Consider the following 16,473-nt stretch of genomic DNA (forward strand, 5'->3'; position numbering starts at 1 on the left):
GCAGCGCGGTGGGGCGTGGAAGGGCGCGCGCTGCTTGCGCATGCGCGCTCCCCCCCCCCCCCCGTACTGCTCTCCCTCTACTGCGCGCGGTGCAAATATAGCGGCTAGCGGTCGCTCGTGTTTCAGTCACTGCGTTGCTCCTTCCTTCATGGGTTGACGCTCGTGCCCACGTTTACTCGTGTCTGCTACTCCAGCATCACGGAAGAAGCGATGGAAGCAACACTGCCTTCAATCAGTACTGAGGCCCCAATGCTCTGCATTTACTCGTGTTCCCCTCGCGGGAAGGCGCGGGAATTTTTCTCGTACCAATTGCACGGCGCGTTCATCAGGAACTTTAACGCTACTTAGCTTCTTTTATCGCCTAGCGAACGGCATTCGCCGATAATAAAGGCAGGGGCTGTGTTGCTCGAAGGAGAACAGCATAGCAGACGACGCTCACACAGCAGATAGCTCTAAGCGCGTGCGCGTACTCTCGCCTTTTTCGCCACCGGACACCGTGATAAGGCGCTGACATGCCGATCGGTCGTCGCTCCCGCTATATTATTAAAAAATTGGGAAGCTGTACACGTCGGTTTGAGGTAAAAGAAGCACTGAAAAGTCGTGTCCCAAATCACTTCGTTTTGTTTTCTTTTTTCCTTTTTTTGGTGCAGTGCTTCCAACCCGCAAAACCCTCCCGAACTCCAAAATTTTCATGCAGACTGCACACAGGCACGTACATGTGAAGTCCTGTCTCCAGAATTTGCGACGTCAGCAATGTCATCTATCACAAGGAAGCGACAACGTTTCTGAATAACAAACCGTGACGAAGCTTGTCTTAGTTTTCTTCCACCATAAGGGAAGCAAGAGCCCTAAAAATGGCTGACGATTACTACACTCCCTAATGCAAAATTTGTGCCATGCGCGAACTGCAGTCATCTCGGTCACGGCGCATAACTGCTGCGTCTCAGTGAGTGATCACGTGATCAGCGAACGCATGGCGGCGCGCTCTACTCTGCCGTTAGCTTGCAGCTATTGCTGTACATCGGTTTGAACGCACCGCGCAAATGCCACGTGGTTCGGATGAGCCACGAAATGAGGAGGACGCCGAAGGACCGATGTATGTGCAGCACTATGTGCATGCTTGGTTTCTGTGGCGCGGCCCCGGCATGCTTCCCTCCCCCCCCCCCCCCCCCCCAAACTTTCACCATACTGTCCTCCTCCGTTTTCTTTGTCTTGAATGTGTCCTTCGTTCGCTCGGTCACAGGGCCAGCGACGCCGCCAAACCGCAGTAGAGGACTCTTAAGTACTGCGCACTAAAACGACGTGTTCGATGCTTACTCTCTCTCACCGAGTGAATTACAAAAATCTCTCCACGACACGAAGAGAAGAAAAGGCTACAAAAAAGCTTCTCAGTGAGCAAAAAATTCAGTGCCATCCGACTTTGTGAAGGAGGATGAGCGGCGAAGCTGGGCGCAGTGCAAGGAGTTCAAGGAGTGCGCGAAACAAAACAGTTTTGTTTGCAATTTCCGATTGAGCATACTTCGTAGCAAATTAGCTGAATGAAATTTGGTAGGATTAGAGAATTACTCTAGAGGAAACTGTCAGTTTCCCTCCCGAGTCGTGGGCATCTTACTGGCTGTGCACCAGACCACATCTAACCGCTTGACCACGGAGGACCGCAGTCAGGTTGCTTCGGGCCGTGAAACGACCGCATTTATATACCCCCCCCCCCTCCAAGCAGAAAGGGTATGTCAACGCTGAGCCCGTGGAGCCTTCCTGTGCGTGCACGCCCCTTCCTCTCCCCCTCCCCTTCCAAAAGTGCACGCATAAAAATGGCAGTGGGAATATAGGCGCCGCGCATGGCGAGCAGTATGCACGACTCGAGAAAGAGGCGGCAGTAGTAGAGGGGATTACAAGGAGTGGCTGTGACTAGTGTCACTACATAAGGTTTTTTAGTGACTCTAGCTGTGACCATAGTCCCTGCGTAGATGGTCATGCTTCACTGCGCAACACACGTTAGAAAGCCAGCTTACAACGACAGAGTTTACGCCGGTCTCCTTAAAGTCGGCTCCGCCTTTGAACACATATGCATGACAGGGGAGAGCTTTCCATGGCCAATTTAAGACATCAAAATATGGAGGCCTTAAGACCTGTTTGTATTTTTCAAGATTTTTTTCCGTACGTCGAACTCAAGTTTGCGTTCCACACGGGCGCGAGAACTGAGGGGATTAGACATATACAGCTTCGTTGTAAAATATAAGGACTGCCAAACGACTACCGACAAAGCCGGGTGACTTGCATTTGAAGAACGAAGACAAAAAATATATTCTCGAGGGAGAAAGCCACAAGTACAATACCTGGAACGCTTACACGACCTTCTGCTGGAACAAGAGAGAGATAAGGCCAAAAACAAAAAAAAAACGGACCACATGGCTTGGAGTGCCCATGCTGCCTGAGTATGGCGAGACAGCAACAGGCGCCTCTTTTCATAGTGGGTGGCGTAGACAACCGTTGGAAGCAAGTGATTGTATGTCATTAAATGGAGACGGTCTCCAAGAATTCGTCTTTCATCTTACCAAACTGTGTGTAGAGAGTGCAGTGCGCCGCGTGTGATATGGGAAGCTCTAACTGGACTATGTAGAAGTCACTGAACTAGCGCAATCCCCGCAATGCTTCGGCTATATACCGTGCACAGCAAAGAGAAATCATTCTTCAAGCCAGATGCCACTCATGTTCTCAAAAATTTCACGGGCCACCCTGTTCGTGGGGGCACAACGCACTCCATGAGATTGCTTTGCGAATGGACTTGTCCGGTACTGAGATTTCCCTTGAACGTGTCGAGATTGTTTTAGAACTAGGCTGCAAGCAGCACCAAATCTGAATGAAGCCCGCGAATAAATAAAGCTCCTTCCTCAAAAAGAGATTCTACTCCGCACTCTAAAGGATCCACCAATAGATATTGCATTCGCTCCTCCTACATGGTGGCGTGGAAACCCATGTTGCAAGCCTGCTTTCTCGCACGGGCCGCCAAACAGCACAGAACTAACAGATTTGACTTCGAAGGAAGCGATACGCACCGGCGGCCAGTAAGCGTCTCGAGTTCGAGGATGTCGAACTCCCACTTGGTGTCGGTTTCAAGCAGTTCTTTGATCTTGGACGGCGCGGTGGACAGGATGGGCAGCATGCCCGTGGGCATCGTCGCGTTCACCACGTTCACTGCGTACGAGCACGTAAGCAGCGGTTCAAAAGGGCCCAAATACGTGGACTCGAATGCCGCATCGCCGTACCTTTCATCAGCGTCGTCTCGTGAGACAGCCGCCGGACACCCGTCGGTTTCTGGCCCATCTGTGAGCGAGAGCCGAAAACGATGACGACACACGCTTTAAAGGGACGGGCAACCGATTTTTGTCGCGTAAATGTTCTCTAGCTCATATGAAAGCCAGCGTTTTTAATGTATAAACAAATTGACGAAAACAATTTTAATCTAGCAGCAAACTATTTAAAATCGGAAGGGTGGCGGTTCGTAGTGTCAAAACTTGACACTACAATATGTGTCCCCGTCACGTGACCTGCAATCCTTGCTGCTACTGTAACTGCTGAAACGTTTATTCACTTATTGAAAACCTTTTAACACAAGTATTTGTATAAGTTTAAATTATACATGTATTTTTAAACACTATTTTGAAAAATTTTAAGACACGCCGCCCGCCGCCGCTGGGTTGCTCTCAGTGTGGCTAACTGAGCCTCCATGCCCAGAACCAACGTCAGCGTTCAGTAAACAGACCGTGAAAAAGCTTTGACGATCCTGCCTGAGTCAGGGGCTTTTCTTGTGCCGAAGTATTCGATTTCAGTTTTCAAATACGCCAGCGGCAGCTTAAAAAACAGGACGCGCCCGGGGAGAATCGAACTTCCGACCCCCACAACGTAAAGCCAGGTTCTACCTATCGTCCATCCCAACAGATGGCGCCTTCGTGCAAAATAGATTGGTGAATTCGCACTTTTTTTAGCCGGGGACAAGTTTTTAAATATTGCTTTTCATTTCACATACAGACAAAAGTATGTTCCCGCGCTAGTGTATGTCATGGTTGCCAGCATTATTTTTGGGAGGACACATACGCCACGTAGATCCAAAAATTTCGATTTAAAAAGTTCTAGGGCGTAATCAGCAAAACCGTTTATGGTTAAGGTGCTCTAAATGATGCCCTTTCATTTGGGATAGAGAATATATATTCAACAAAATTCGGTTGCCTGTCCCTTTAAGAAGCCGTCCTTCGCCTCTATGTTTGCGCAATCGCGGCGCCCGTGAGGCAAGTGTCTCCTGAAAATATAAGCCTAGCTGTCTGCGTAGAATGAAGAGATGGCCAGCTATCAATGGCCCCGCAAGCATTACACTGGGTTTGACTGAGGAACAAGGGCTTAATACCGTGGCCGTCACTCATGTGCTACGCGCTGCATTACTCGGTGTGCAGTGTCTTCACCCACATATGGTCGCACCTTTACGATTATTGGGCTGCTCAATGCAAGAACTAAGTGGGCACTGAGCTGCCCTTTTATGGTACCGATTCAACGATTAAAGACACAAGGCATGAACTTTTTGCAGCAGAACTTTATATGTCTACCCTCCCACAGATTTTTCCACGTGTGCGCCTCAATATTTCCTCACCCTCTCTATAAAAGGCAAAGCACACCAGGATAGAAGTAAAAGCACTGATGTTGCTCTTTTTTTAACACGAAAGTGTTTTATTTCCGGATACACGAAGATTTCGCCAACGTCATATTCGTCACGGAAGTGATGCCAGTACAACGAAACAAGCGGCCTGTAAAGGGTGCACCCCTGCACACAGAGTCTTCTTGCGGAGAAGCAACCTTTAGTACTAAAGAGTATGTTATACATAGGGTTGTTCGTTTTCATGTTTTATATTTTAACACGAAAGCGTTTTATGCCGCGATACACCAAGATTTCACTGACATCATACCCGTCGCATAAATGATGCCAGTACACCTTTGCCGAAGCGACCCGACAGCAGGATGTCACTCGCCAAGCACACCCACAAGACAGCCGCCGACCCGCAAATCATGCTCAGCTGCAGATTTCGCTGAACATTTCACTTTCGTGGTTTACTGATTCCTATGGCAGAGGAATGAACCAGTCTTTTTTGCAGACTTAACATTACGATTCAGAACCCCCCCTTCCTGTGTGCATCACAAGATGATAAACGTTTGTCGGCCAGTCAGCCGCTTTTTTTATATTAAGAACCAGCCCAACAGTACATCCTCCATAAAAATAAAGTTATTAAAGGAAGGATCGGCACAGAAAGCTGTTGCGATAAATTATACTTGCCCTGTTAGTTCCTTCTCCATCCTGCAAAGAAAAAATCGAAGGAGGGTATTTTTTTTTTTTAGCTACCCATTGGCTAGTTCATGTTTACGATGGAAAAAGGGCGGATTACAACGTTCAACAAATGTAGTTGAAGCCGACAAAGAACGTTTTGCCTAGTTGAGGCTTCACGTCACAAAAGTGAACACAGAAGTTTTACCGCAGTATGTGGTGTCTTGAACAACTGTTCGCGTGCAATTTTTATTCGATATTTTAGCCACAAAAGAAATTACGGAGGCCATGCGGAAACAGAGAGGAACCCTAAACCCAGACTGTTGACTTTATTGGGACGACTAAGCAGCTTTGATATTGCGCTTAACAGTAGGTTGCATTAGAATTCGGGCAGAGTTCTAGGTTGAACGTGTAGTTGCATAAGAACAGAGGTAGACAAGCTTTTCCGAGTGAAACGAACGCCCTGTCACTATGAAAGCAATGTATAGGAGGCTAAACGTCGTGTTTTGCAAAATCGGCAGGCAGGAAGGATCTTATTTTAGTTTACCCATCGTCCACCCCCAAATCCAACAAAGATCGTGCTTCGACGCTTGCTTTTAGACATTCGGGGATGGGTTCCATTCCCGGCCTTTCATTAGGGACCCTAAGAAAAAAATCACCCCAATGATAGCTGCCGTTAAAAAAAGAATCAAGTTTCACTGGTTCGTCGAACGCACGCACCCCTACCGGTTTCGACCATGTTACTACTGCACACTGCTGCCAGAGTCATCCAACGTTTTTCAAGGATTACTACCGATTCAGAATCGGTTCATTCCTTTAATCATCTACACACACACACAAAAATAGATTTTATCGAAAGAGCGCGCCGCATGACTACGCCTTAAGTAAACTGCGCAAAATGTATTTGGTTTTGGGTTTTTGACCCTGTTTTCGCGTGCACTAAACTCAAAGCAGAAGGCGGAGGAAGGGGAAGTTACGCACGCTGATGAGTCCGCTGACCAGGTCGGTGGTCATCTGGTCCTCACCCTTGCCCTGTGAGACGCCCAGCTGCGGGTTGTAGAGCTCGGTGGAGCGCAGAATTTCGATGACGCGCTCAAGTGTCTGAGCCACCACGGCTGAGCTGTTCTCTTGAGTCGCCACCAGCATGTTGACGACCTGCCATATTACAGGAGGAAAAGAGCTCACGGAGACCCAAAGCGCGATTGGGCACCAGCCTCCGCACAGGCCCCGCACTCGCACACTTGCGAATACTTCCATGGAGCAAGCAAGGCTAAAATGGGGGCTATTTGGTTATACATCTTCTTAAACCGCGCTGTATTACAACTTCAACAGACAAGGGAAGAGCATACAATGATGGAAAGAAGCGCGAAACGGTTCGTCCCGTCCTTGTGTGTTCTTCCCTTGTCTGTTGAAGTTTTAATACAGCGCGGTTCAAGAAGTTCCATGGAGCACTTTGAACGTTACGAGAAAATCTACTAGATCGCGACATTTAACAAACTTCCAGCAACTGCGACATATTGCCCGAAAAATTAGTCACCTCTCGCAGTGGACAGTATCTGACTATTGTCCTTTGCCTTAGATGCACCAATTTCGTTTCTGAATCGCATTGAATAGATTATTTAGAATATTGTTTTTTTCTCGCACATCTGTATCTGGATTTTCGTGCTTTGAAGGCGTAATATTCTTAAGTTGCACCAATCATTCCAAGCACGTAACAGCGATATAAATAAAACATCACGAAGCAAAATCGAAGGAAATGAAGCAGCCAGCGGTCATTAATTGCCTGCAAAGCACGAATGAGATGACATCTGGAAAGAAAAAGTGACGAGGAGGCCACGGCTAGGAAATGACATTTTTATGACTGCATTCGTCAATTGTACCTAAGGCTGTTCGTTTTCAGGTGAAAAACGATTTTTACACGCCTAACATGTTTGAGGAGAATCGGGTTAAACGCGATTCCTCCCCTAATGGACCTTTTCAAAGTAGCGATCTGCCTTCTCGTGCGCTCGCGGTCCACTGCTCTCAACCAGTACTTCATGGAAGCAGGAACCGAGCCCCCTAAACACAGCTTTCGAACTCGTGGAGATTGGCTTGCTACCTCTTGCTACCCCAGGCTGGTATAATGCTGCAGTGGCTATATTGTGCGTAGTTAACGGAAGTTGTGAAGTTGAGGGAACTATCTCCCCGTCGAGATACGTTCAACGATCGGGTATAGGTCTCGAATGGAGATTGACATGTCACGCATTCGGCTGATCATGTATGTAAACAAGGACGTGTAAAATAATGAACTGCAGCTTTTCGAGAATAAAATGCTGTATTTCTTAGAAGCTATCATGATTACTCATGGCAGTAAAGAGCATTTCAGTGATCTTTGCTGTCAACATTATACTGATTCATTCACAAACAAAAGCCGAATTTCGGAGAGAGTATTTGCTGGAATACCCATGATGTTCCTCGATTACCAGCGTGAAACAAACACCCTTTTTAACACATTAGAGTCAAGAAGCTCGTGACGCCTCCTAATAAAATAAGCCGAAGCACAGTACATCTGTTGATTTAACCCAAAAAACCCCGAATTTTGGAATTGTTTTACAAAAAAAGGCGATTTATCTCCGATTTTCAGTTTGAAAAATTGTACCCGATTTTTACCCCGCGATTTTAATGAAATACAAAACCCAAAACCGAAGAACCCTAAGCATACCGGAGAAGTGGCATCACTTTGACTAGGCCACCCGCCAGCTGTTCTGCTGATGGATGCCGCAACTGCCATCTCACTATTTGTACATAAAATGATTTCCCCCCTCTTTTGGCGCGCGAATAACGTCATCACAACATATCCAGTATTGGCGAAACGAACCGTGCGCAAACAAATCTTGTTTCTCTCGAGTTTTCGGACATGTCTAGCATTGAGGTTAGCTTACAAACATTACGAGAAGCTAAATGAGGCTAGACGCTTCTCACGAGTTGTGCATGCGAAAGAAGTAATGCGCAATTGAACGCTGTTTAGGGTCTGAGCTTCGCGCTGTGAGCAGCGTTTTCGGGTCTTTCTGCGTGGTATTTTAAAGTTTCTACGATGGCATGTTGGCTGGAATTCGGCTGGTTCCGTAGCCAGTTAGGTTTAAGAGCCGTTTCGACGCTACAGAACCTGTACTATTTTGAGCACAGTAAGGGTGAACACGGGAGCGCGTGTCATTCCATGCGCGGGAGCCGCCTGTCGGCGTTCCGGGCAACTTCGCACGCGCATCACATAGCCTCGTTGCAAACGAACTGCGCATGCGTGCGAAGTTACCCAGAACGCCGACAGGCGGCTCCCGCGCACGGAATGACACGCGCTCCCGTGTTCACCCTAACTGTGATCAAGATAGTACATGTACCACGCCGCTGAGTGTCCGCGCGTCACAGTCAATGGGCGCGCTCTTTTTCGTAAATGCTACCTTAAAGGGGCCCTGCAACACTTTTCTCACCTTTATTTCTAAATATGAAATGCTTTCAGAACGCTGTCAACAGACACACCCAGTATTTAGAACAGGGGGTCACAAAGTGCTCCAGCCAAAAATGACTGATCTATGCCCACCAGATAACGCCGAAACTTGCTCAAAATATGTTTTTCTCTTTTCCTGCCTTGGCGTTCTTGGACCGCTGGAATTACGTCATTACAGCGGTGCACCGGTTATTGGCCGGCTTTTTTTTTTCAGCGGCTGCAATGAACGAATTCGACGGCCGCTTTAAAAGGAAAGCCACAGACGCAAAGCAGAAACGGAAGGTGGACCTGATGCAACGAGCAAATCACGCAGTGCCGCTTTGTGCTGGCGACAACTAAAGCTTTCACAGTGCTTCCAGATCCGAAGGAAAGAGTGAAGGCTTTTATCGGAAGTGTTGCAGAGTCCCTTTAATCCGCGTCGTCCGGCCTTGCACCCAAATACAGCCATTCTGCTCCTCACTAACGTCATTCCCCTCTCTCCTAGAGAACCACCTTTCCAATCTAGAGCCTCGTCACCCATTCCTCATAAGGGTGAGGATCGAGAGGTGAAACAGATGCCGGTTTTTTCGCAGCTCAATGGGTCATTTATTGCTGGCCCTTCCCAGATTATTTTTTAATGCAGAGCATTTCTTAGCCTTGCCTCTTCCTGCGTCGGACGGCGTCCACAGCTCCGCGTCCGCAGCAGGTGCGCCTCTCCTCCTTCCCTCCTCTCTCTCAACAGCAGCTGGCGCGCGCATGCGTCGTATTCAGCCCGTTCGCTCCGTCGCGGTCTCGGCGTAACAGGTGCGTGATAGCAGCCCGGTGGGGCGTGGAAGGGCGTGCGCTGCTTGCGCATGCGCGCTCCCCCCCCCCCCCCCCCCCGTACTGCTCTCCCTCTACTGCGCGCACTGCAAATATAAAGCGGCTAGCGGTCGCTCGTGCTTCAGTCACTGCGTTGCTCCTTCCTTCCTTGGTTGACGCTCCCTCCACCTTAACGCGACTTTACTCTCCTCTCTCTACCCCAAACCAGCACCAACGCAACTACGACCCAACTACCCACCCTAACGCGACTTTACGCGGCGTTAACGACCCCCAATGATCTGCATTGACTCGTGTTCCTCTCGCGGGAAGGCGCGGGAATTTTTTTTCAGCCGCTTCTTTTGTACTATAAGAGTGGCTTTTATGATTCCTTCGAAGGTGTTCTAAGGATGCTTTTTTTCGGTGACCGTGAGAATTCGGAGGTTGAGGGCTGCCTCATATGATATCCTGATGTTGTTTATTAGGTTGTCATCGGTATGGGTAAGTTTGTGGTGTGGCAGACTGTACGATATCCGGCCCACTATCACGGCCTGCATGAGCATTGTCGTTTCTTTGTCTCTAATTCTTGCTCTTCCCCTGCATGGTTAGTCGTTTTAAAAATATGGGCGAATTGGTTAACATTTCCTGTATTTTGAGAATTGTGACGTCGGCTCTTCCTCTTCTCAGTAAGGCCATGGTGAAGATTTTTGCGTGACTGTTATCTGGGATGACATCCTGGCCTATTTTTTGGGGTGCTTGTTCAACTTGGCCGTGTGGCGCCATCCATGGTTCGCCAAAGAGATCTTACTGATGTGACAAGGCCGAGGAAAATTGGGAAAGTAATTTGAAAATGGGTATAATTAGACGCTGCTTACTGGGCTTCATTGCTTATTAGTATACATCTAGTTCATTTCAGTTCATAATCTACGCCTTGCTTGATTTTTTAGAGACTGGTATTAATTTGTTGCCGCCCCCCCCCCCTTTTTTTTTTAGTTAGGTGACACAATGTTGCTGCCAGCATCAGTTACGGTGGGAAAGATGTTTTGGTATGATAGCGTCACTTGCAGGCACGGCTTGTGCCTGCCCGAACATGCTACCACCCGCAGGGCGTAAGTGAACTTCACTGGGCAGGCGGAGCGCCTGCTTCACGCATCTGTCTTTCCTCTACGTCGTAGTATCATTATCCTCCTTTCGACAGTCCAGTCGCCGCTGCGCCGTGTTCCAGGTGCGGTACTCTCAATTTTGCCCGTTTCGTATTCGTTTCAAAATGTCCGTTTTGAGCAAGCCCCGATTGGCTAAAAGCGACCAACTGGATGTGATGAAATGCAAGCACGGCGTAGCTACTGCGTGGAACAACAGCACCTCGGAGCAGATGATTAGGGCAGTTCTAATGAATGCACGGGTCAATTCCGTCTTGTTGTCTCGCCGGCGCAACAGGCGGGAAAGAAGAAATGATGACCCCTTCAAAATGCCTGCAGAAGCATTCCGCCTCAGTGCGGTGGCTGTGCAACGAGCTGCGAGACGAACTTGGCCGGCTGCAGCGTGGACTTGGTATCAAGGGCCGAGTGATATATGCGCCCTTCGTTTCTGCGCTACTCAGTCAGCGGTCCGTAGCGAAGAAACTATACGCTGTCCCAGTCCTCTGTGAGCCGGTGCATCTACGCCGTCGCCATCACGCAGTGAAATAAACAATCGCCTGTGGGCTTGGTAGCTGCAGGAGGCGACCAAAATTACACAAGCACTCGGCATGACACTTATAAACTTTTATTGGTAGTTGACGAATACACATACCAGCTTAACGTTCGTAGACTTCACGCGAAGCAGACAAGTAGTAAGAAAACAGAAATCCCGTCCACTCACGCATTCTTCCACTCGGAGAGTACCGTGAACAGAAATGTCAACGCCGTAGCACATCATTCGAGGCTCTTGGAAAAGCTCGCGTCAGCATGCCTCAAGTGCATGCATCGATGCCGAAATACGTAACAGAGGGTTATCTTGAAACACGGTCATTGTCACGGACATAAAAATCGTGGTCCAAGCGTGAAAAAACTGAGCAGCCGTAGCATTGTTTACGCTTTACTCTCACAGGAAACAGCTGGCTGCAGCTGCCACCTTTCGACATTAATTCGTCCCCTTGTGGTGAAAACGTCGCCATAGAAAAATTTTCTACGTTCAATTAAACACATTAAAGATAGTTTCAAATGTGCTTGCAAAAGCAGTTGAGCAAAAGTCAACTCAAAGTCCGCGTACAACCTGAAAGACGTCACGATGAAACGGACGAGAGGCGGACATTTTCAAAACATACATACTCCAGCATCGCGTCCTGTACTTTTTCAATGCCAAACTCATCAGCCCCGAGCAGCCAACCAAGCCATTTTCTTCTACTCCTGCTACTCTAGTAGCCTCTACCCCAATTGCTAGCCGTCCCAGTGACTTAATCACGTGACTGGTTAATCTTGGGGCGACGCGTGGTGTAAAGCGGCAACGTATACGCAAAGCATGCTGCGCCGCGGCGCTGAATTTTGTATTGCTGGCTGGAGGGCCACTACTCCAACGGTCCCAAATACAGGTTGCCAAGGCAACCAGGCATAAGTCGTTCTCAAATTTAGTTATGACCAGGTGATCCCGGCTCAGCTTGGGGCCCCACCTTGCGACATACGGCCGAAACAGGCGTCCCACTCCACTGATCGCGGAGGCCATGACCACTCACTCCCGTTGTAAAGCGGGCGATGCGTTTGGCGTTGAAAATATATGGGAGGCGATGACTCCAGAATACCGCCCCAGATTCAGTCGAGAGCTCGCGTCTATCTGGCTGCCTCAGTCGTAACTTCCGGTTGAAAGCGATGAAGTATTTGAGCGCACACTTGATAAGCACGGCTGATAGCGGACGGCCAGTGGGATCCCTACAAATGTGGTTAGTCTGCCGTCCCATGCCTTCATCAGGGTTCTTTGGGGGATTTATTCTCAACTCTGTGAATTCACCGTTAACTGTGAGTTCGCCGGAAGCTTTGTTTGATTGGCTTCCAGTTGACAAAGCGGCTGTGTGTGCTTTCGTCATTTTGACGTTTCGTGACGTTTACTAGCCCCAGTTTTTAAGTTTCCCTTACTTCTGTCTTCTGGGACAGCATAATTGTTGGCCGGCAATGAAAAACTAGACAAAATGTAGCATACGGGACAACGTAGGCCTGTCTTTTCTATTCAACTACAATATTGCTTGCAGGTCACGCCCTCTCTGACTCGATGAGGAGACGTGACGTAATAAGAACAGTCTGCGGGGACGTCTACGTCGCACACTGGCAACTTCAGCCTGTCTAGAAGTGGCCTGACGTTCATACTAATTTTGTGCTAAGTCCATACTAAGTGTAGAGTTCAGCACTACGAGGGCCCGTTCCACCCACAAAAAAGGGAATGTGACCTCCTACACATGTGGCCTAACAGTGCATGAACCGCAAAATAAGCTAGCTCGTGTACAAACCAACACAAAACCGAAAGCTACTGATCTAGAGCTTTCGGACGTATGCACAACGTGTATTTCGCATTTCTGCGACAGCCACCAGTCCTGAAACCAGGAGCCATCGAAAAGCAGTGGTGCCAGGCTTACGGTTGAGGCTGCATTGGCTGCCGGCAATGTATCCAAGCGTGCGAAGCCCGGCGAAATTTATTCAATTGCATGTCATCAATTGACTTCTCGGGAAACTCACCTTCGTTATGGGGGCTTCCATGGTCAGTGCGTGGAACTTTGTAAACGCTTGCCGTCTGTTCACCCCAACTGTCGGAGAACAGAAAGGGACTACTCCTTCAGGGATAATAGTTACACTATGCACACTAAGTTGTCATATACTATACTGAGTCGTCAGCATAGTTTTTATACTATGGACCCTTCCTATTCGTACAAAACACTTTCGTCAGTATATTTTCTGTTCGTACAATATATTTCCTGGCAACTTAAGTCTTGTTACGTGCTTTGGAAGCGAAAGCCCAGCTTGTATTATTGAAGCTTTTTGTTACTTCCACATCGTGTTTGCGTGTCCCCACAGTCAGAGCTCACTTCGGAGTGCACCCTTCCTACTCACATGCCGACACGTTCACCTGTCACGCGGCACGCACCAGGAAAATTTATGTTCATTCGACGACAGCCACTTTTCTCTTTTGACGAGACATCTAGGCATTTCGCCCTACTAAACTTGTCTATGTCACCGGCAAGTCACGAGGTCGGGTACCGAAAAGATCAGACGTCAAGCAAAGCAGCCGCGAACGAAAGGTTATGCGCTAACATCTTTTATAAAGAGAAGCGCTGTTATGTGGCCGTAAAGGCTGAGCATATGTGTACGTAAGAGTCGTTTTACTGTTTTATGAAGGCAATTGGCACTGGTACACAGCCGAAGGCTTTGCAGTTGCTTACATAGAGCGAGTTGGAGAGCGGTGCGGTTTCATAGAAGCAGCTAACGGTTATAAATCCCACTGTGTTGGCTCACGGGACCCTGATGTCTGCCTCAACATGGGACGGCGCAAGTGATAGCTAGCAGAATTATGTAGCGATCAAACAAGCCGCGATGAGAACTACGTTGAGCCCATGAGATAAAGATGTTCTTGGCCATAAATACGCAAGCCGTGCTGTGCGCTCGTGCCATTTCTGCTCGACTCGGTCTAGCAGAGCAATGTGCGCTGCGCCATTACGCAGATGGAGAGCGCGAACCTGAGAGGGATAGACGGTAAAATACGAGTGCCCAAAAGTGGCACAGTACAAGTGCTGATACAACGTTGGCACACTGCAAATTAATTATTCTTTTTGCTCCGGTAGTGCAACTACACGTATCGCAAAACAAAAAAAATATTTTTTCGGTTACACACAGGGATAAATATTGCACACAATGCATCTTGCTTTACAGACAACGTAATAAGATTGTTTGAACTACGCCCCAACCTCGCGTTTTTGGTATCGGCATGCGAGCGCTAAACAAACAAACAAATAGTCAATAACGGCAGAAAACGTCTCTGGATGACGCAAAGGCAATAAATAGTAATCACAGTCAATAGAGCGCGAAGTTCTACGTATGACCTTCGCTACTAGTTTTTTTTCTTTCTTTCTTTCTTTTTTTTTTCTTTTTTTTTTTCTCGGTCGGCCCACCAGCGCGGCAACTACACGAAAGTGCCAATTCTATTTCTCGCTACAGAACTGAGACAGTACCTATAGAGAAACAAACACACAACTTTCTCACCGGCGTCAGGCGAAAAGGGCTTCTCCATGAAGAAAGGAGACTCCTTTATGTACACCACGTGGTCGAAGATCCTGCGTACAGAGACGCACGCACATCATCAATCCTGTTAGCCCGCAGTCAAGTCCGCACTAGTTTGGGTGGTGTGCGGGCGCGTCTTAACTGAGGCGTATAGTAAGCTCGAAGACTCGCCGGAGGAGTAAAGCAAGTACAAAGACACGTGTCCGACTCTGAACTGGAGGCATAGAAAGTACAAAATCCATCTCAACTGGGGCATACAGTAAGTTCACAGACACGTACACGGGGCGCATCTCAACCGGGGCGTACTGTAAGTATACGAAGTCATAATGCGCACGCGCAGCCACGCACCCGGCGTGAATCTCTACGGGGGCGATCTTGCTCCACATGGGGATGCACTCCCCGGACTTCCTCTTGTGGAACAGCGTGCCCTCCCACTCGCGGCCCTTCTTCAGCTGCGTGCAGATGCTGCCCGCCACGTCCGCCTTGAGCGAGTCCGTGCGGTGCAGCTCCTGCGCGTCCACGCCCAGCATCTCCTCCACCGAGTAGCCCACCAGCTTCTCGGCCGACCGGTTCATGAACTGCGGGGAAATTAGAGCCCATCACACAAGCAGCCGCTCACTCACCGTGACCAATATATGGGCACTGTTTATAGAAATCTATTCCGTGTATTCGCGCATGTAACCCGCCACCAATGTACCCAGCAGAATTAATTTTTGGAAAGCCTCTGACTCTGCACGCTACCTTCTACAGTACTTTTAGCCTGGAGGTGAGAAAAATAACACACACCGTTTCGTTGTAAACAGCACAAGTGTTGTTAAAATTCACCATAGCCAACCAAATTTCGAATTTCGTTCGTTATATTCGATAATTCACTATACTCGTGTTCATTGTAACGAGGTTCGACTGCGTCGGTCACACGGAAGCTATTCGGCGCGCATTGCAAGCACGTTCGCTGGAAATGGTGCAGCCTGTAAGACGACCTACTCGAACTGCGCGGAGTGCATGTGTGCTTGAAAAAAGTCAAGCTGCGGTGAGGTGCTCTTGTTCCACCAAGCTCACCGTACCTTAACTTAGGACAGCCTGCTTTCGCCTCCTGGCGTATACAGTATATTACGCGCTGAAGCCCCTTCCCGTTTCGATTCACGCTCTGTGCGGTCAACGGTCAATGAATTCTTCGGTGTTCTTTCGCTTATTACTGCGAAGCAGTATATGTCTAACCCCCGAAGTTTTCATTCCGGTGAAGCCGATTTACTCGCGCCACTCAGGGGTGCCTCCTCTCCACTACCGACCCCTCTTTCAGAACTGTTATTCGCCTCGCCACCGCCGTCTTTCACAAGTTCTGCAATCGGCTGACAACTAAGGACCTTATTGACAACGGCGGTAGCGCCGTTACCAGATGACTGCGGAGAACCAACAGAAGCGCGAATGTGCGCAAAAACGAGTGAAATCCGCCGCCGCCGTTGGCGCCTCGAATTCCACATCGCCCAGTAGCTGCGAATCCTTTCGATTGAAGAGCAACTTGCCCAGTTGAACCGCCGGCGTGAGCCAAAATTCTTCTTCAGCTTGAAAGGTTTCCGATCGACATTTTCGCCGGTGTATTTCACGCCAAAGTATGCGCCCATCACCGGTTGCCGGTTTATGCGTTCCCGGGTTCGGGGTGAAAGGAGGGG

General features: G+C 48.7%; 1 protein-coding gene across 1 annotated transcript in view; it reads right to left on the bottom strand.

Annotated features, from left to right (window-relative positions):
* LOC144168504 (high affinity cAMP-specific and IBMX-insensitive 3',5'-cyclic phosphodiesterase 8B-like) overlaps positions 1 to 16,473 on the bottom strand; it is a 75,613-nt gene that overhangs the window by 36,434 nt on the left and 22,706 nt on the right. The window contains exons 7-12 of the mRNA XM_077697473.1: positions 15,152 to 15,381; positions 14,786 to 14,856; positions 13,268 to 13,335; positions 6,290 to 6,463; positions 3,267 to 3,324; positions 3,057 to 3,195 (exon numbers count right to left, since the gene is read on the bottom strand). Of these exons, the coding sequence (XP_077553599.1) occupies positions 3,057 to 3,195; positions 3,267 to 3,324; positions 6,290 to 6,463; positions 13,268 to 13,335; positions 14,786 to 14,856; positions 15,152 to 15,381 (740 nt within the window). The remainder of the gene's footprint in view (positions 1 to 3,056; positions 3,196 to 3,266; positions 3,325 to 6,289; positions 6,464 to 13,267; positions 13,336 to 14,785; positions 14,857 to 15,151; positions 15,382 to 16,473) is intronic.

Source organism: Haemaphysalis longicornis, unplaced genomic scaffold (genome assembly GCF_048455015.1).
Source record: "Haemaphysalis longicornis isolate Haplotype H1 unplaced genomic scaffold, Haemaphysalis longicornis Haplotype H1 scaffold_2, whole genome shotgun sequence".
In the NCBI taxonomy this organism is placed as follows: domain Eukaryota; kingdom Metazoa; phylum Arthropoda; class Arachnida; order Ixodida; family Ixodidae; genus Haemaphysalis; species Haemaphysalis longicornis.